The 22,712-nt window shown below is 32.4% G+C and overlaps 1 protein-coding gene across 1 annotated transcript in view; it reads right to left on the reverse strand.

Annotated features, from left to right (window-relative positions):
- The window catches only part of LOC111620613 (methionine aminopeptidase 2-like), an 81,014-nt gene that overhangs the window by 26,288 nt on the left and 32,014 nt on the right, over positions 1-22,712 (reverse strand). Inside the window, exons 9-12 of the mRNA XM_023362579.1 lie at positions 21,388-21,443; positions 18,312-18,493; positions 7,155-7,249; positions 358-454 (exon numbers count right to left, since the gene is read on the reverse strand). Coding sequence (XP_023218347.1) covers positions 358-454; positions 7,155-7,249; positions 18,312-18,493; positions 21,388-21,443 — 430 coding nt within the window. The remainder of the gene's footprint in view (positions 1-357; positions 455-7,154; positions 7,250-18,311; positions 18,494-21,387; positions 21,444-22,712) is intronic.

Below are 22,712 nucleotides of genomic sequence, written 5' to 3' on the forward strand. Positions count from 1 at the left end.
GTTGTACTCATGTAATCAAATATCTAACAAATTATTCTGTTATATCAACAAAGATATCTAATATTATATCTCAATGAAAAATACTTTAGCAAGTCAAAATAAATATGAAAACAATGAACAAAAAAATTTCATAATTTGTTATATATTTGGCAATGTAATCAAAATTTATAGTAGGAAAAATAATTTTTGAATTACTGGAAGTCAACTTGTTTTTATTAAATGCAGAAATAAAATATATAATGCAAATAAAAAAGAAAAGTTCAAGTTAATTTGATTTATATAACTACAAATGGATTGATGTGAATTGTGTTCATTAAAATTTACATTAGTTAAAAAAATGAAAAATAAAATTCTCACCTTGATATACCTTTCCATCAATTTCTACTTCATATGATTCCATAACTTCTTGAATTGCCTCTCCAATATCACAAAGTCTAACATCAATTCCTGCTTCCTTATAATAGAAAAAAAATTTTAATGTATAAATTCAGCCTATTAACTTATATAGGATGGGTGGAAAGTAACTAGGCATTGAGGAATCATTAATTTCTAATCTAACACACCCTTTCTTCTTGGCTCTCCCTTTAACTGGCACCCAGGGCACATGCCTTGTTTGTCCCCTAGTTGCAACCTGATCTATGTACTGAATCATTAGCATCATCATATGTTAACAAAAGGTTAAATAAGTTTGTGATACTTATTCCAAGAGATTGAAAATATTTTAAATGTTACAATAACCAGTAAGATTGGTCAAAGCAGAATGGAAAACCACAACATAAAGATGGATTAGGATATTCTCCATGCAGTATAACTATCTAACAGTCTTCCCTGAAGTCTTATTATACAAAAAGTTAGTGTATAGTACAACATTTCTTAACCTTTTTTGTTCTATGAACCCCTTTTCTAGTCAGGCAGAGGTCACAGACCCCTTCTTGGAATAATGTTTAGAGGTGATAAAATTATTTGGCATGTATCTTTTTAAAATGAAAATATGGATATATACCTTAAAATTCAATGTAGATATTAGCACTATTAACCAAATTCCTCAAACAACTGAGGATTGTTATGAGGATGGACAACCACTTCCGTGTGTCTGTAATCATACTTCTGGTCATTAGCTTTGAATGAAAATTCTTGATTGCTTCTGGAATGTGGTATGAAGACCCTTCACTATATGCCATCATCTCTGTATAGCAATTACTGATTAGTTGCATGCTATGAGATAAAGTGGTTTTTGAGGGTGCTAAGTTTATTAAATATTTGGTCCATTTTTTGCAAAATTTGATTCATTGGCAGATTACCATCTGAGGTTTGGCTTTAAATGGTAAAGTTTCTTAGAGTTATTAAGAAAAAATATGATATCTGACAAATTTAACATATCATATTTTCGATTCCTGTTTACTTGACCATTGAAAATGTGCCATTTCATACCATCCAAGTATTGGGATAAACATGACAATGGTAGACTAAAATAACTAAACTCTTCATATGGTTTTCGTTTTAATATTTGTTATATTTGATTTATATAACTACAAAAGTTATCTTACATTAGGGTTTATCACACCAAGTGATCAATATAACACATTTTAAAAATTCTTTATTCCTCTACTGTATACAATTTAAAGAATTATTAAGATGTGTTAGATTGGTCACTTGGTGCAATGAACCCTTATGTAACATAATCTTTGTAGTTATATAAATCAAATACTATAATATAACAGAAGGATTAGAAGTATGAAATAATCTAATAATCTTGATGTTTGTTATTTTTTGCCCAGGAAATCTGGGCTTATCTACTAGTAAATAATTACAATATCTTGTTGAAATGTCTTGATTAAATTGTTATTATTAACTTATCTCAAATGTAGCTCTTGCAATTTAGTATCTGTATCTTAAAAACATTCAAAATTAAAAGCAAAACTGACTGCTAGACAAAAAGTAAAAATTAATAACCAAATAATTTGAGCAAATATCAATTACATATAAATTAAAAAATATTCACTCTAAATTTAATAAATTATTAAGTTGAAAAAATTCTACTCAAATTTCCGACTCAAATTTTTGTTTTAATTTCCATGACTTTCCCCGACCCTAACATCCCTTACAGTATGATACATTGACAAAATGAAACAGCATTTGACTTACTATGCACATATGTTTTGTTTCTCCAACATTTTAATTAATTATTTTCTGTAATTAACAGTTATATACTTTTTATAACTGCCAAATTATTAAAATTTTGTTATTAATCCAACCATAAATCTACATGGCCTTGAAAAAAAGTCAATTATTTTTTTATTAAGCATTAACAAATTCTATAAAATTCATGTACAAAAAGATATATTAAATTTATCCCTTAATAAATTTCCTGAACTTTACAAAATATTAATAAACAGTAAAAAATCAGAAATTGTTTTGTTATGCAATCAAAATTATTAAAATGAAAAATGATAGATAATACCATTTAAACTATTTATCATTTTGTGTACTTTGTAAATTTTTGGAAAAATTTTGAGTCCTGAAAATTTTCTGCACCCCTTTTCATAAGTTGTATTGCACCACATTACTTCTTGCTGCCTGCAGATGGCTACATTTAGTCAAGCATATTGTCAGCAAAAATCAACAAGGTAGCAAAGCATGCAAATTCCCTGATCTTTTGCCAATTTTTAAAAAATTTCCTGAAATTCCATGACTTTTTCTGAACACTAATGAAAGTCCGACTTTCCAGGTGTGTAGGAACCCTGTATATGTTAGGCTCAAAGACCAAAATCGCTCATTGAGTGAAAAAAAGATCAGGAAGTAAAATTCGTATCATGGCAGTTGTAAAAATGGCCACAACATGTTGTGGCTAACTCAAAACGACCACAAAGCAAAATTCCTGTCGTGGCTTTCATGATATTTAACAACTACGTGTTGTGGTGATTAAGAAAAGCGATAACTCATTCTGAATGTTAACTGATGCAACCATGATACAGGATCATACGATGCACAGTGGTTTGTAACTTTAAAATATGGATTCTAGGCTCAAAACATTTTTATTTACAATTTTTAATGCCGAACAACATTAGTTCTACAAGTTTTTCTAGAAATTTAATTTTCATACTTAAAAATGTATGGAGAAAAATACACATTTGTTTCTTTTGTTTTGCTAAAAAGTGCTAAAGGTCTAACTACATGTATTTGTAGGTACGTACTTGATATACTATACACAATAAAATAAAAATCAGCTGCTAAAGTTAAAAACCACTGTGCAATGGAATTATTATGATTAAAAGCCACCACACAGTCTGGATGTTAACTAATAACAAGGTGATGATAAGAAAATAAAACTTTCTTTTTCATTATGATTTATTTATCTTCAATCATCTTATAAGCAGGTAACAAAATCATTCACCATATACAGAAATTTAACTTGGTTACTTTACAACATTTAATTATTCATGCATTTTATGTTCTTTGAGCAACATTTCCATTTTTATCAATACAGTATCTTTTACAGTGATACATTATAAACCCTTGCTTACTTCCAGATGTTAACATGGATGCTGAGCGAAGTGTTAATAAAGTTGAGGGTACGTCCTGAATGTTAATAAAGTTACTGTAGAAATTGTAAATTCATTACGAGCATAAAGTTGATCAAAAAGACTTTCCTTGTTTCCTAACTGATAGAGTCCTGATGGATTAATGCTCATAACAGCAGCTAAAACATTTCTGGGAGCTGCACATTCCCTATCAATATTAGGCACCCTAACTAAAGCAATCGAACCAATTTCAACTGCAGAAAATTACCCTAAATTAAGAAAACTCACTGAGCTTAAGCTCAAACTTGAATTAAAAAAAAATAAGATGAACGATTCTATGATGCAGATCCCTGTACTATTATTGTGAAATAATAATCAGAACAATTCTTACTGTTTTTGAAAATTTTAATAACTAAAATGTCTTAGGATTTTTAGGCTTTATCAGAGGTATTAATTTACATCTGATATGGAGAGTGCCAATGGCTCAATAGCATGAAGGTTGAGAAAAGCAAAATCCTACTCAGGTGTAATATACAGTAATACCTTGGTTTTCATTGACTTCGGTTATCGTCGGTTTCGGATTTCGCCGATTGTTTTCGGACAGATTATTGACGAAAACTGATCATCATTGTACAGTGTACACCCATGTACCTAGCATCAACCTGCATTATTTATTTAGCTTCTGTTGTCCTATCCTAAAACCCTCCAGTTACAGGGAAAAACAGAATGGTTTTAGGCTAAAACTTTTTCCAGCAAAACTTGTGGAGTGATGAGTAATAGCATCAGAACACAGGGTAGTTTTACCTTAGATTTACCCTAAATAAAAGACTACCCAAAACATTACTCTGAGAGGTTGAAATTACTCTAGAAAAGGGTAATTACTAGTGTTGTAACGAATAGTATATTCGGCCTGAGGCCGAATAGCCGAGTATTTGGCCAGGAGCGTGGTTGAATAGCCGAATATTCGGCCAAACTATTCGGCTTGATTAACGCACGTACAAAAATTGGTGCGCAAACCGCATTATGGCAAGGTCCTTATTCTCTATTGGTCTGCTGTCACTACGCTTTGCCAATCGCGTTAATTCTTGGCAGTTGTAGCCGACAGACAAGAGTGTCATGGAAGTACAGTAGATCCCCCTATAAGACGGTAGATATGTTCCATTCTTTATGAATCCGATTTTGTAGGAATCACAGCCAAACACGTGTGAAGTTTACAGACTACAGCTGTTTGAAAGGTTTTCTTCCATAAAATTAATTGATTCTAGACTAATCCGACTCAACATTTATAAAATACGTATATATTTTTTTGGCAATAATCCATATAAACTACGCTATAAACAAAAAATTGTAGGATTACTTACCGAGTGTGCACCATTCGACATCACCATTGCTCAAGCTTGTTTTCGTCGCGGAACAACTCAGCAAACCGCGGCAGCGATTTCTGATGTTATTTTTCTGCGAATACTTCGTTGAACTTTGGAGACATCATTAATATAAATAATTTTTATCGCCGTTGAATAAGAAATGTTTCTTTCACAAGAAATGTATTAGACTTACGATACCTAATTTACATACTGTACAGACGATAGTTCACCAAAAATCTCCGTAGCGTGGCGCCAGGCGGCGGAAAGCATATATATAATTATAATAAAGTTACAATAAATTAAGTTAATATATAATTATANGAAATAGAAAGAAATAGAAAGCCACTTTCAGCCTCATATCTCCCGCACCCTTATAGCTATCGAGACGCAACCACCCCAATGCACGAATGGAGACTTGGGGCTACCACCACATACAAACACTATTCACGTGTGATGTGTAGTTTTGGCAAAAAAGTAAAATATAGGGACATACGTGTCCATTTATATATATATATAGATTATATGTACAGACGAAACTAAACTCAATTTACCCACCTAAATGTCTGTAGCGTGGCACTACGGACAGCAGGAAAGTAGTTCGGCTGCCCGATGATGTTTTACGTAATTATAGGAGTTATTTTACCGTTGTGTACGGATACCACCACAATTTTTTTGCCGTCTTATAGGAATCATAATTATAGGAACCAGTCTTATAGGAGGATCTACTGTATGTGATAAATTATGATATCAAATGACCTACACTTGTAAATAACGGAAAAAGAACATAGAAGGACCGCGAAGTGAAAATGTGAAAATAAATATGAAATTGAGTCGATAACATAATCGAACAAGTCGAGGCAGCTTATTGGCTTGAAATTCGCGCCCGTCAATGCCAAACAATTGTTGTCATAGACTTTGGAAAGCTAAATGCTTGTAATGAAAGTCACTTAGCGTGCACGGGCGAAAGCCTGGGGCCGTTCGGGCTATCAAGCTGTCTCGAATCTGTGAAATCATAACTGTGACTTATATCGACGTCCTATCTGTCTCTTTTCTCCGTTATCACCAGGCTGAGTCACGTAATTGTAAAATGGGAACTCTACGACGGAAAAGTGACGAATCGAAAGTATCGTGAGCGCGTATTATGATGTATGCACAGGCATACATGGATTAGAGCGATAGAGGAAAGAGAAAGGGAAGAGCAAAGACGAGCGCTTAAAAAGAAGGATAGGCAGGGTCAGACCCTCAGATGTGCGAGGATTCTCCAACGATAGACGTGTACGTGTGCTGATCTTTGTAATTATAAATTGTGAATACATGTGACTAATATTATTTTCTTTTTTATTTTGTGCATGTTTCAAGTTATAAATAAATATAAACAAACAACACTAACTCAATAACATTAAATCTAAGTACCAAAATGATTAATTTACTGTGTTTTTGTTATTTATTACTCCTGTTTTTAGGTATTCGGCCGAATAGTGATTAAATATTCGGTATTCGGCCGAATAGTGAAAAATAGGCCGAATACCGAATAGTAACCAAATATTCGTTACATCACTAGTAATTACCCTTTTCTAGAAATGGCAGCACAGGTCAAGAATCAACACAATACAAACTCCACAAGTGTTTGCAATGCACCTGTTGACAAGTTACAACCTATCCTTCGTATCGTGGTTTCATCAGCAAATGTTCAGAACGCGTTATGGCTTTTCTTAATCACCACAATACGTAGTTGTCAAATATCATGAAAACCACAATGCAAATTTCACTTTGTGGTTGTTTTTTTCACTCAATGAGCGATTTTGGACTTTGAGCCTAACATATAAATGATAATGACTTGCAGTATACCCTTCTATTCCATGGTTTTCTTGAATCAAGAATCTCTCTAGATGCAAATATGCTCATTAACATTCAAACAGTCTGCAATTCAATTTTTTCAAATAATTTGAAAAACTAGAAATAAAGCAATCACACAGAAATAGAGGTCAAACAAATTATTTAATTTGCATTTATTAATAATCAAAATTAACATTATTCACCACAGACCTCTGCTGTGATGATTTCAATTATTTTATTTTTTTTTATCTACTTGATCTTTAACTTATTTATTGTAAACAGATTTAAGTTTAATTAAAATTATCAATAATTTCACAGCATGATATTACTATCTTATCTTTAGTATTATTTTCAGTCTTATAACTTTATTATAAACCACTTTAAATATACATAATATTTAAATAGATTTAAAATTATTTATATTCTTTTTTACCTTTATGCCAGTATTAGTTGCTTCACGGACAGCTTCTAATAACTTATCATACTTTGGATTGTATGCCAGAGTAAAGGCACAGTCTATAATACGACCTATTGGATATATAAAAAAGTTCCTTAGTTTTATTATTAACCATTATAATTATATCATTTCTTAAAAAATTTTTAATTTAAATTTGATAACACAGTGTGGCTGCAAATAATGGCAATTACAAAAACTTAAAAAACAAAGTGCATAATAATGAAATGAATGTACTGTACACCATTTTAAATAATTCAAATTTTTCCTCTTAAAATACTGAAGTTCAATGTTACTCTGCACATATGAAAACAATATTCAAATACATGTGTAATAAGTAATCAATTTTGATAATTACTGTTTATATGCAGTCTTACAAGTCATATATCACTTACAGGTTGGTTGGTTGGTAATGGTTTTTTGGCACAAGAGCCATATAGGCTAAGCTGCGCCATAACAAATGGTAAATAATTATAAATGTCACAAATAAGAAACATATGACAAAAATAAATAAATAAACAACAGCAACAGCAACAAAAAACAAATATATACATATTAATAACAAACAAGAACGAACAAAAGGCTAAAATATAAATAAATAAATAATTAAATTTCTTTACACAAATTAATGACTTTTAAAAAGTCTAATNTAAATCCTGAGCATAGATACTTTGTCTGCTCCCCAGGATGAGCAGCATAATACCTTTAAAAGGTTTAGAGATTTCAAACATCTACTCTTCAAGTTGCACAAGTGTGGCAAGAATGTCAGTTTTTGATCAAAACAAACACCCAAAAACTTAGCCTCATTCACAATTGGAATTTTAACCCCATTTAAATATATTTCGGGGTCCAGGTGCAAACCACGCCTTCGGCAAAAGTGGATGCACGAGGTCTTCTCTATGTTGAAACTGAAACCATTGGTCTTGGACCAATTTTCTATGCGATTCAGGGAGGTTTGCAGTTGTCTCTCGATAAAACTCATGTTGCTAGACTGGCAGGAGATCTGAAAGTCATCCACATACAAAGAGTGTTTCACACTGGGAGGAAGACAGTTAGCTATGCTGTTAATTTTAATTAGGAACAGAGTCACACTCAAAATAGAGCCTTGAGGAACACCTTCTTGTTGCGTGAAAGGCCTAGATAAAGTGTTGCCCATCCTGACTTGGAATCTTCGATTCTCTAAGAAGTTTTTTATGAAAATTGGCAAATTACCCCGAAATCCGAAATGGTCCAGATCACGGAGTATCCCATATCGCCAACAGCGATCATAGGCCTTCTCTATATCAAAAAACACAGACACTAAGTGTTGTCGTCTAACAAACGCTTCGCGTATAGATGTTTCAAGGTTTACTAAGTTATCAGTGGTACTTCTGTTCCTACGAAAACCACTCTGATGTGGTGAAAAGTATTCATTTTTCTCTAAGAGATACATCAGACGTCTGTTTACCATCCTCTCAAAGAGTTTACAGAGACAACTTGTCAGAGAGATTGGTCTATAATTTGAGGGATTCTTGTGGTCTTTACCAGGCTTCGGAATGGGAATAATGATCGATAGCCTCCAAGAGTCAGGAAAAGTATGTTCTGTCCATATTCTGTTAAACAGATTCAGAAGATTACAAAGGGAATTGTTTGACAGATTTTTAATCATGCTGTAGTGGATTTTATCCGGGCCTACAGCACTATTCCCCGAGCGAGAGATCGCTGTATGTAGTTCTATGTTAGTGAATGGCACATTATATTCCTCATTAGATGAAGAATGGAAATTTAAATATTGTTTTTCGCTTTGGGCTTTATAAGCCTGAAAATTTCTTGGATACATAATATTACTGGATGAAGACGAAAATGTTTCTCCCAATAAATCGACAATACCCTGTATATCGCTGACTATTGTGCCATTATTTTCTAGCATGGACAGAGAATAAGAAGTATATTTCCCATTGATTTTATGGATTTTATCCCAGACTGCTTTTGAGCTAGTAGATGATGTTATACTAGAAACATACTTCCTCCAAGAATCCCTTTGGCTTTGCCTTCTAACTCTTCTGGCATTTGCCTTTGCTTTTTTAAAAGCAGTCAAATTTTCAGCACTAGGGTATCTTCTGAAAATCCCCCATGCTTTCTTTTGTGCTTTAAATGCTGCCTCGCAATTCTGGTTCCACCATGGTTTCGGATGCTTTGGATATCTGGTTGATGTTTTCCCCATTGTTTTTTCAGCTGCCTGTATAATACTAGAAGTGACAACTTCAACTGCGTCATTGATATCAGCAGTATTGACCATTTCCTCAGTGATGTTAGCCAAAGAGGAAAATGCAGGCCAATCTGCCGTTTCCAGTTTCCAGCGTGGTGGACGGGCTGTTTCACAGCTTTCTCTGCCTCGATATTTTAGAAATATTGGGAAGTGGTCACTAGAGAGTGGATTAGATCCAACCTCCCATGTAAATGCTGAAAACAGATTCGGAGTTGCTAATGATAGATCAATGGCAGTGAACGTTCTTGATGGGGCATGGAAGTATGTCACTTCTCCAGTATTAAATAGGTACAGTTGGTGATTACCTATAAATCTCTCGATGGCTCTGCCTCGACGATTGATGTCAGGACTGCCCCACATAGGATTGTGACCATTGAAGTCACCCAGTAAAAGAAATGGTGTTGGTAGCTGTTCAACCAAAGTATCCAATTCATTCTCATTCACTCTGACATCTGGTGGCAAGTATATAGAACAAACTGTGACAGTTACTCCAATAGATATTCTAGCTGCCACGGCTTGCAAATTAGTGGTGATTTGTACCGGCAAGGATGGGATGTGATTTGAAACTACAATAGCCACACCTCCACTGGCACGGTTGTGGCTATCATCATCCTTGCGGTAAAGATTGAATCCTTTTAAAGAAATATTTTCTCCAGGTTTTAGATGGGTTTCCTGGAGTGCCACGCAGAGAGATTGGGTAGATGATGTCAAGTGTTTAATGTCAGAGAAGTTGTTGCGAAAACCACGACAGTTCCATTGGGTTATTTTATAACCCATTATGTGTTTGAGGCAACATTCTTTGTGAGAGTATCTCTCTTTAATCTAACAGGGGGTTTTTCTTTTGGAGGTGATGTGGGTTTTGTCACCTCCTGATTAGTCTCTTCATCAGAGATATCAGAAAACTCACTCATAGAGTGGGCTTTTGATTTTTTACATTTAGAGAGAGCCACTTTCACTCTCTGCTTGTTTAGTGGGTTCTTACTGGCCTTTTTTGAACCCAAGTTTCTTGTTATAACCCCTGTTTTAGGTAGGGGTGTTTTTGGTTTTATACTCTCCTTTTCTGGTGTTTCTTTTGATGGAATCAGTAAACATTTAGCATGCCGAGTGAGAGATTCCTTTGGGGAAACGGAAATGTCGGTTTGAACTCCACATGTCTTTGTGGATTTCAAAGCAGCAGCAAATGTCTTTTGTTTTAGTGGTGCACTTGAAGTGACCATACAACGGGCCTCTGGGTAAGGTAAGTTGTTTACTGTTTTTACATGCTGGATTTCTTTTTCTGTCTGCCATGCAGGACATTTGCGGGAGTAGGCGGGATGTGCGTCTTTGCAGTTCACACAGCATGGAGTAGTGGTACACTCAGTACTCTGGTGACCTTCAACTCCACACTGTGCGCATATGTTCTTCCCTCAACAGGATGTTTGAGAATGTCCAAATCGCTGGCATTTAAAACAACGCAGCAGATTTGGAATGTATGGACGAACTGGACAGCGCAGGTATCCTGCAGTAATGGAAGTTGGTAATATCGGCTTGTTAAATGTGAGGATAAGATGTTTGGTCGAGATCAACTTGCCATCTCGACGAATGGAGATATGTCGAACGGCAGTCACACCTTGGTCTGACAGGCCAATCTGAATGTCTGTTTCTTCTTCAGACATCAGATCAACCTCCGATATCACACCACATGATGAGTTCAAACTTCCATGTGGTGCGACTGTGACTTCAATGTCTCCCAATTTCTTTGCAGCTAGAAGTTTTGCTGACTGTTGAGGTGAGGCAGTTTCTACAAGTAGGTCTCCTGACCTCAATTTTTGCGTTTTTTCCAGATGCCCGATCGTTGATTCAAATAACTTCTGAATCAAAAAAGGGGAACATTTTGACAAAGGTTTTTCCCCAGTAGCATGCACTATTAAGTACGATAACTGACTGGCAGTGTTTTCATTCATGTTTTCTGGTTTGTCTGTATTTTTTGAAGATTTATGATCCATGATTAAATAATATTATTTCAGCTTCTAGTGACCCCACCCACCATGGGGCCCAACAAGGGGATGCCGTCACATGGGAGACTCCCATAGACCGTCACACCAGGGTTTCCCAGGAGCTATACCCTCACAATGCAGTCAAGAAGAGCACATCTTGTCTGACGTGTCTGCCCGGTCTGCATCGATCGGTTGACTCCAAGCCGAGGTCAAGAATGACTCAACCACCAGCCGATTGACTCAAACGGAGCCTGATTTGAGCCTCCCGTTTATCCGAAGCAGGGGCCAAAGCAGTGTGTTGGGGACGTTATGTTGCCCCTCAACTACCAGGATCCCCTTTCCGGCATACGGGGACACCACACACGGCAAACACGTGGGTTCAGATCCCAGGGATGGTAAAGAGAAGTTACTAAACCATCTCTGGGAGGTCCCCTCACCATGGACAGGAACCCACATCGAGGGGATATCACTTACAGACAAAGATATACAGATATAAATCTCATTTGTTTACAAAGCATTCATAAGAAGGTATAAAGAAGTAAGCTCACAAAATCATAAAAATTAAGAAATAAATTTTCAATAGACAATATGTCAACTCATTTATTCAGATATGTGTTGACAAATTGGTGATGAATAAAACCTGATCTAACTTGCATTCATGGGCATTCTGAAAAGGTGATAGGTACAAAAGCTCAATTTTACCAATTACTCAAATACCCAACCATCCCAAAAATTTTCACTTTATGCAAACTTGCCTGTTTAAGAAAAAGCTGAAGCTACACCTGATTTGTTTATCAACCTTTATGAAACAAATTTTCATTGTTAGTATGTTTCTATCCTGATTGAAGTTTTAAATAAAAATACTTTGCAAAATAAATTCTCTATACAACAATTTTTTGAAAACAAATGTTCAAAAAACTAAGTTTGTAAACACACACATACCTATATATATATATACACACACACAGTAAAACCTGTCTATGAAGATCACACATGGTTCCTTTCAAAAAGTGGTCTTTTAGATAGGAGGTTGTCCAATACAGGTGGTGTTGTAATACAGTAGAACCTCGAAAACTCGGCTCTCGATAACCCGGCACTCCGGATAACTCGGCCCCACCCTGACAGGGCAAAAAAATCCTTAGTTAATTCATTTTCATTATAGACAGCTTTATAAAAGCTCTCATAAAGTATTTTTCTGAGGTCTGTCTTATCAGGTAAATTAATGTACACAGTGTATTCATTAATTTTCATTTTCATGTAGTAAAGGCTCTATGCCTTCATAAAGGACGTACTTTTCGTTTGTTTAAGGGTATTTGGGCAGTTTATTTTCTGTTATATTCTCAAGTAAACAATACGTACAAGTACAGTACAGTATTTTCTGAGGAAACACTCGTACTTATTTTTTTAAACCCCATTCTCGATAACCCGGCATTTTCACAAACTCGGCCACCCTTCGGTCCACATCAGGCCGAGTGTTCAAGGTTCTACTGTACTGCATTTCCATACATATTTTGAGTACTTTTTAGCCATTTATACTAAGCAAAACTTGAAGCAAGCAAAAATAAGGGAATTTTTTCAACAATAGAGCTAAGTATTTTATTCTTATCAGATAACTCGATTAACATGAGTTATCATAATTTTATAAGACAGATTTAATACCAATAGAGAGGTTGAGGCACAAGTTCAAACGTTAAACGTGTACGGATAGCAGAAGTACACGTTACACATTTCAAGTCCAAGTAAAAATCGTTGAGGCACACGTTCATAACATCACGTGACTCAGTGAACATCGCGCATTGACTCACGGGAAATAAGTTGAAAAAATGGCGGAAGCAAAATAAATCATAATTTTAACCCCAAACACAAAAAAATGAAGACGTTTAAGCCGATTGTGTACTCACCAAGCTACACGTAGCAAACGCCATTATCGACAGTCCAGAACTGCCAGATGGCGGCGCTCACCCGTTACCTGTACACGTTTTGGGCTAAATACGTGTGCCTCAACCTCTCTACTATTTTAAAGATTAATACAGTATTCACATTTTTCTCAATTATAATGCACACTTTCTTTTTTCTGACTTAATTAATTCAACTTGGTTCTCTTTGTTTTCTCCTTAGTTATGTGTATTACATCATCAATATAGAAGTGTGACGTATCTCTCTGCCACTTCGGTTTTGGTTTTCGTTAGTTTAAACTTATTTTAACTTAAAATAAAATAACATAAATTATATCAAATGATGAGATCAGCCAATTAATTGTATTGTGCACAATATTTTATACCCCTAAGGAAAATATTGTAGGTCTACAGTACAATAAATTGCATTTTCCCACAGTCAAACTTCACCATTAATTGCCATTGTGATAAACAATTTTCACTTTCTCTGATAACTTTAACATGATCTTCTAAAGACAGCACTTCGCATTTCTTTCCTTTTTCTGACATTTTCAAACAAACTGAAATGAATTTCCTTTGTAGCTGGACTAATCGATTAACACCTGCATCTAATTTCAAGAGTGGGAGAAGTGCCCAAGGTGGGTTTGAACAACAAGAGTTTAGACTAATTCATTATACTAGGAGGAAAGAAATGTTGTTGAGATGGGTTCAAACAATAGTTTAGACCAGATATATTCACAGAAGTGGTTGTTTATTACAGTTGTTGTATGTTGTTTCTGACCAAAAATTGATGTTCGTGGTTGCATTACACAGGTAACTTATATGAAGACTCTATGTATAAACTATTCCGTGCCAGAAATTTTTGCCCATCTTGACAGGTGTCCGTCAAATGCAGGTGTTCACCTAAACAGTTTTTACTATATATATATAGTAAAAACTGTTTTTACTATATATATATAGTAAAAACAATAATGCAATAATGATCAGAAGTGATCCTTCAAAACTAATAATTTTTATTTCTTGACATTTTACTTCACTCCATTTTCTGGCATCTCTCTTAAATCTAATATAGATGTGTAGTTTAAACGTGTGAAATTTTTCCTCAAAAACAAAGTTAAAGACAAAATGGAAATAACCATTAAAAATATTCAATTTTTGTTTACAGTATTTTTATGCAGGATATCAATACTTCTTGAAACAGATTTAAACAACGACTCAATTGGCTCTGTCATTTTAATGCTATATACATCCCGCATAATAAATATTAATGGATCCATTTGTAAAAAAATTTTCGCTTTCTTTTTTCTTGTTGTGATTTCTACTTTATTACACAATACAGAATTTTATATCCTCTCATATTTTTAGTCATTAACTTTTTCTCACTTGTAGACTATAGATAAATATATATCCGTAGATATTTTTAGTTACTAACTTTTTTACACGTATAGACTATAGAGAATTTTATATGTAAGTACTACTATATTTAGTACCATCCTTGTTCGAGCTGGCTGCAAAATTTTACAAATATTACTCCAGGGATAAGTGGCTGGCAGCTGGTTCCAACAGCAGGCCAAATGTAAAAGTGTTTATGCTAGAGATCTTCATGTCGTTGGTGGTAGGCATAATTACAGAATTATGGATATGGTCGAGTAAGAATCCATTGAACACATGGAAAAAGATTTTTTTTAACAGATTTAATGGAAAGGAAAGACCGATGTCCATGTATATCCACGAAAGTAGCAACGAAACTACTGTTTAAAGTGTTTACTGTTTAAATGTATGCAAGATAGCTCAAGTTTATTTAATAAAAGTAATCTTCATTTTTTTTTATCTTGATTTTTTTTAGAAGGCACTACTAAGTTTTTTCACATGCTACTAAAGTAAGCACCTTTGACCTTTGATCTTGAATCATTAATCTTCTGTTATTTTTAATCCTCTTAATGTTGCTGAATAAGTGTTCACTACTTGCAACAGTTACTGGAGCTATTGTAACTATCCTGCACTTCACAAATGGCAATACAGTAGAGCATCAATTATCCGAATCAATTGGGGACTAGGGTTGTTCAGAAAATCAATTTTTTGGATAACCGATTATGTACGAAAAAATACATTATTAATATAGTATATTAGTATATCTCAATAATAGTATATTAATATATCTCACATTTAAATTTTCTCCATCGTGTGTTGCTTCGCGTTGAATTTTCATCGACGTTAAGCCTAATGAAAATTTTTATAATAATAATCATGGCAATTGTATCATTAAAAATTATTTCTTTATTTTGTACAAACAAAATAAATATATTGAAAACTATAAAAATAAAAAAAAATCATACTTTAGAAGTTAATCTAGTATCAAAAACGTTTGATTCAGCACATCACAGTCCGACTGGAACGCTTTCGGTTAACCAAAGTTTCGGTTGATCAACTGTATTTGCTTTTTCAATTATGTTGTTTTCAAAACAGAACTTATTATTTTATCTCTAAGGGAATAGGATGTATCAAAGTATTATCATTCTGTCTGTAATGCATGATGCTGTCAATGCCAAAACTTGTTTTATCTAGGGGGAAAAAAAAGCCTATTTATTGGTGTCTCCATCAGATTATTTGACATTTTTTGGCATTCTGTAAATGAGTGGGAGAAATGCTGTACATGTAGGCTTTATCTTGCTCAATAAAATATCAATATTGTAGCCATCAGAACAATCAAATGGTCTAAAACTTGGTAAAACTTCAACTTGTAAACAAATCAAAAGTGTGTTCTGTTTAAGTTTCAGGCTGTTTATCTAATTGTGATCAACATTAACTGCTTCACCAAGCAAACTTTCAATAGTTTCTGAAGTGTACAGATCTTTCATTAGTTCTATTGTACTTTGAAACAAAGCAGCATTTAATGAATTTAGTTTTTCAGATTCCAGTTTTAATAGAAAGTTGTGTGTCTTGTACAGAAACATTTTCATGACTTTCAGAGAAACAATAGAATTAACAGATAACATTTTTTCAGACCATATTCTTTTTGCATGGATTTTCTTATTCCACTTAAAACTTTAGCTACAATCTTCAAGAGCGCACAAAATCACATTTTGACAGATCTGAGGATGCTGCATATGCTGTCCACCTAGTTTTTGATAAACTTCAAAGCTGATATGTTGTTCATAGGTCTGTCACTAAGACAAAAACTTAAATATTCAAGTACATATCTTGGATAATGAAGTTAGTTCAAACAAGGTTCCTACTCAAATTTTTGTTTTGAATTCCCTGACTAACTTTGTCCAAATTCCCTGACCCTCACATTTTTTTTACGGTGTGGAATATAGACATAATAAAACAGCATTTTATTTACTGTAAACATTGAATACATCTATCCCTCTTTTTGCACAGCTGATATGTTTCAAAGACTGCTACATTAAAAACATACAGTACATACATTCCGTAGAAAAATGTTTGATAGAATCCACAACTTCAATGTAATGAAAAAATAAGCAATTTACAAACAAAACATGAGCTCTTTATTTTATCATCATTTATCATTATTATTTGTATGTAAATTATGTAAATCTAGTAAATACAAGGTAGCAAACAGTATTCAACAAATCAACAAACAGTATTCTTTGATATACAAATAGTACTGTAGTGTGCTTAAAATGAACTCTTGACTTAGAAACAACCTTTCAACAAAAAGAGTAACTTTTTTTTAACAGCAACATTTCATTTTATTGTGTAATTGCAGAGAGAGGAGTTTTTCCTAAAATGCCAAATTTGCATTTGTCCTCACATCTGTGAGATAGCCGGGGACGTAAACAAAGTTACGCCACTTACGGGCACGCGATCGTGAGATCGGTTCTCTTACTTTTTATAGGAGAGCGATAATCGCTAGTAGATCTGAACTGTGAAGTCCAGATGCTCGTCAGGACTGACACCAGTTTGTCAATTTAATTCTGCGGACAAACACGCGTATGAGATCTGATTCAGACACAAATTAAGAGTCATTTCGTTTGATAAACAAACAACAATAAATTTAATATGACATAAGAAAATAATAACTAATATAAATTATTAAATAAAGGAATGATATAACTACTACAATTAAGATACCCGTCGAGAGATAATTGGACTTATACTATGACCGATGCGCGATCGAGAGAGAGATTACAATATCGTTAGTAAACATACAACCTGGTTTAGTTGTTGTTCGTCTTCTTCCCTGTAGGCAAGGGACACTTTGGAGATAAAGTTCATTTACTTCTTTACATGGGAGATCGATATGTGCACAAAATTAAAATATATCTTCTAAGCGCTAACTCTGGAATTCTTCTATGTGACTCGTCTAAGGGCATTGGTCATCAGGAGGACAATGTGTGGAGTCCGGACACTTCCAGATCTGTCGATGAACTCCTAAGGCGGTGCAGAGCCAAATATGTGGAGTCCTTACTCTTTCAAGTCTGACGATGAACTCCCCGAATTCTGACAAATTTCCCCTATATCTCATGATTTACGACCAATCATCTGCTAGAAACTCTTTCATGTGAACGGATGAGAGAGGGATCAAAGAGGGGTAGATAGTTCCCATCTGAGCGAGATTTTTAGCGGATAAGGGAAAAACAGAGGATGTATGAATTTCCCTCAAAGGAAGTGACATCTGTTATCTGCCTTTTCCCGCGTTAAAACATTATTTTTCTCACAAAATGAAATAATATTTTATGACAATATTTAACATTATTAATAAAATTACTGGTTTAGACCCGGGGGCCTTTCAGATCTCACACATCAGTATGCCCATCTGTATTTAACATATTTAACTGAGAGTTTTGAACCCTTGAATCAAATCTAATTTACTGAAACATTCAATGCATCAACAGAATTAGATAATTCTTTATTTCCTGTATTTATTTATTTATCTTAATTAATTTGATATATTCAAGGAATAATTAGAATTTTTAAAATGTATTTTTGAAAAATACATTTTAATAAACAACTTAAAATTATTTTTATGTATGTACATATTATAAATACATACCATTTATATGCGTTCCAAAATCAATTTTACAAACATCATCATATTGAAGTACTGTAGTATCACCTGCATTTGGTGTATAATGAGCAGCACAGTTATTTAATGAACAGCCAGTAGGAAATGCTAATCCTGCCTGCAAACCATTTTCCCCAATTAACTTTCTTGCTGTTTTTTCTAACTCTTCACTGTAAATAAACAATATTAATACAACTATAATATTTTGTACAAGAACTATCATAATTAAAGTGATCTATATTTTACTATATTTTACTCTATTCTATTTGGTATATGGTAGAGACCCTCTATTACCCACTGATCTACATTTAAATAGAATCAATTTTGTAGATAACGACGAATTGGCTGATACAAATATTCNCATTTATATGCGTTCCAAAATCAATTTTACAAACATCATCATATTGAAGTACTGTAGTATCACCTGCATTTGGTGTATAATGAGCAGCACAGTTATTTAATGAACAGCCAGTAGGAAATGCTAATCCTGCCTGCAAACCATTTTCCCCAATTAACTTTCTTGCTGTTTTTTCTAACTCTTCACTGTAAATAAACAATATTAATACAACTATAATATTTTGTACAAGAACTATCATAATTAAAGTGATCTATATTTTACTATATTTTATTGAAAGTGTATATATATTATGATAATACAGGAATGAAGATATAACTGACAAATTACTAAAAATTTGTTTTCTATTTCTTTAATAATTTTTACTTAACATCTAATTTTTAACAGCATAATTTTAGCATAGTTTTTATTCTTATAATTTCAATATATTAAATAATCATTTAATTAAAGATTTAAAAAATTAGCAGAATAATTTAGATATGATAATAGCCACTATAATCAAAAGAAATTTTTTGATTTATTTGCAAAATTCATTAAGTTATTAATAAATTTCAGCTTAATACATAATGCCTCTTTTTTTCAAAACTGAATTAATATACTGTATTTACTCGTGTATAAGACAAGGTTTATATTCATTTTTCATTGCTTCAAAAACCTAGGTTGTCCTATACTCCCGAGTGAAGGATTCTTTGCATTTTTACAATAAATTTTGTGAACAGTGTATTTGCACTTTTTACCAGATGCTCGACCTGATGTTTAAAAACAAAACTATTTTATCTGGGTTGCTCTTATGTATTGTCAGCAATAAAGATAAATAGCAATAGGAAAAGCAAAGCTTTTAATATAAATAACACCTTTAACCATCCGCTGGATGGCAAAGCTTTTGAATTGAATTCTGAATTGAAATTCCAAAATCACATGGGAGCCTGATTAAGTTTTAATCCATTCCCATATGAAAACAGATGATTATTTGGAAATCAGAATTCGGAGAAACTCATAAGTATACATTTGACAGAATGGATTCGACTGTTAAGAATTGGCAAAAGAAGGTTCCCAATTGTCTAGCTTTAAACAAATTATGTTGTTGATTTTACAAGATTTTTCCTTAAAGTTTAAAATGCCAATAATTTTACAGAACAATTTGTGCATTTACATGCATTTGATATTTTATTTGTGATTAAACGAAATAAAATTAGAACTGTATTAATAAATCTAATTTTCTTTATTTTGATCTTTAAAGTCACACCTTGTCCTATATGCAAGATTGTCTTATATGCAACTAAATACAGTATATATTATATAACTCATATTTTTTTTTTAATTATTTGTTCACTATATAAGTTAATGGGGAACTAGTTGTCTACAGGGCAGAGAAGATCCAATAGACAACATTTTACAAAGAATTTAATGGTGCAATTTATGATTACTAAACTAATACTTCTGCTTAGTTATTAATTAAAATATAACAATGTATAAATATATTGAGATTTTTGAATACATGATGTTATATTTATTACTTTATTTTAGCAAATTTATTTATTTATTTTTTTGTAGTTTGCTCTATATTAATATGTGAAATCCACGAATTTAATGCAGTTGTCGAGGAAAAAAATGTAAACAACTCCGATAGAAAAAACGCTCCTGGTAAGAATTATATCTGAGGTCACCATTTGTTATAACAATTAGATGGGAAAGTTGATGTAGGTGTCAAAAATGCACCGTTAATGTCAACATATGACAATCATGTGACTCCTTTCCCACGACAAGCGAATAAAAGCTCGAGCCCCCAGAAGCTCAAGGCGCGGATCAACCCAAGGAAGTTATTTCTGTACTTGTGCCAGTCGATCGCCATGCAAAAGGACTTGAATCCCATCAGAGAAGACATTCAACGGATGCAGACTCTTCCATACCATCAGCGTCCACCATACTTCGGTCTATACCATCCATTCTCACATAGAGGTACTGTATGTTAGTACTCTGCAAACTCTCTCCCCCCAGAAACAGGATTAGACGTAGCTAACAGCTGCCCTTTGTATAATTGGCATTTAACCGCATTTAATCGAGTAGCGTTTAGTCAGATAGACTTGTAACTGAATTTTGTATGTTAATCTTAGTTATTCAATAAATGTTTTGTTTATTTGTTAAACCTGTTTATTTGTTATCCCAAATACTTATAAAATAGATTTAACTATCTGCTTCTCTAAAAGAAAAAAAGAAATCAAACAAAATTCAAATAATATGAATGTCAAGGAATCTAAATAATAAGTAAAAGTTGTGGCTTCAAATGCCATTCTGGGTCAATCTTTTGTTCCATAATTCTTTAAAAATTTATGAATTATAGAAAATTATAAAATTTCTAAAAATACTCTCTTAAATGCAACAATAATTTTTATTGCTCAGAATTCAATTTTTGGAAAATCAATCAAATTTCCATTAAACAGCATTTTGATCAATTTGTTGATAATTTTTAAGTTTATATTTTAAAATTGTAACTATTTATTTATTAAATTTATTCTAGTAAGTCTTTAACATTATATATTTTTAATAATATCTCTCTGGAATTGATTAACAACATTAAGTAAGAGATTTTCAGGAAGATAATGTAATTAATATATTTCAAGAAGTATATATAACAGTTTTAGAAAATGCAAATTTTTAGAAACAGGCATATTTATTAGAATAAAATTAAATAAATCAGTATGTACTTACCAAATTTCAATCATAGTCATTCCTGTTTTGATATACTTTGCAATGTACTGTCTAGTCTGAAATTTGTAAATTTATAGCTGTATATAAAGAAATACAAAGCAATCAGGGTTTATGTTATTATAATAAGATTTACATTAATATGAGAAAACTTTAAGCATTTTATCATTAAGGTTAACTGGAGTAAAAATATTTATTTATTTAATAATACTGATGATGATTGTTTACATTAAATAAACTACAATACAAATTACAGCTAGTCTCTGTACTGATTAAATAATATGAATGAGCAAATAGTCTATAGTTTCAAATAATTGAACATTTCAATATTTGTCCAAAACTGCTTTATCCTAAATGCCTACATTTATCTTCAGGTATGAAAAAATAAACTTTGTATTTTTTTTATACATCTGAAAATAAACATATAGATTTGATATTGGCAATAATTTTTGTTTTATTTTAGGCTNGTCTCTGTACTGATTAAATAATATGAATGAGCAAATAGTCTATAGTTTCAAATAATTGAACATTTCAATATTTGTCCAAAACTGCTTTATCCTAAATGCCTACATTTATCTTCAGGTATGAAAAAATAAACTTTGTATTTTTTTTATACATCTGAAAATAAACATATAGATTTGATATTGGCAATAATTTTTGTTTTATTTTAGGCTTCAATAAAATAGTTTTATACAAATACTTAAAGGAAACCTGAAATCAAATTAACAGCAACAAAAGCTATTTTCTAAAATTGTCTGAATATATAATAATTATTATTTCACCTTCCATTGTGTTTATCAATTTGGAGTTTATTGGTGTTTAAAAATTTTTACATTTAAAATTAGTAAATAGCAATTAATCATCAAATAATGTATGAAATATATTAATTTAAAACTTTTTTAAAATTGAGCTTTAAGTTGAACAGTTTCAAAATAGTAAATAAATAATAATTAAATAAAAATAAATACAACAGGTCAGTTTTGAATGTTAACAAGAATTACCATTTTCTTGTAAGTTAAACTATATTCACAGAAAAGGCTCCTAATGAAGTTGCATAAACTAGACTTTTTATACTATTCAATTTTCATACTATTCAATTTTTAAAATGATTACCATTATAAATTACTAGAATTATTTCCAAATTGGAAATATTTTTTAATTTACATTTATCATCATAAAGATAAATTATTCATTCTTAAATCAACCTGTATCATATAATCAGTAAATTATAATATATCTATCAAATATTGTAATCAAAGAACAAAAAGAAAAAAATGCAGAATAATAATAAAAATATATTTATATTATTTTTTTATATTTATTATTGT

Source organism: Centruroides sculpturatus, unplaced genomic scaffold (assembly GCF_000671375.1).
Source record: "Centruroides sculpturatus isolate CEXI.00-Female unplaced genomic scaffold, Cexi_2.0 scaffold137, whole genome shotgun sequence".
In the NCBI taxonomy this organism is placed as follows: domain Eukaryota; kingdom Metazoa; phylum Arthropoda; class Arachnida; order Scorpiones; family Buthidae; genus Centruroides; species Centruroides sculpturatus.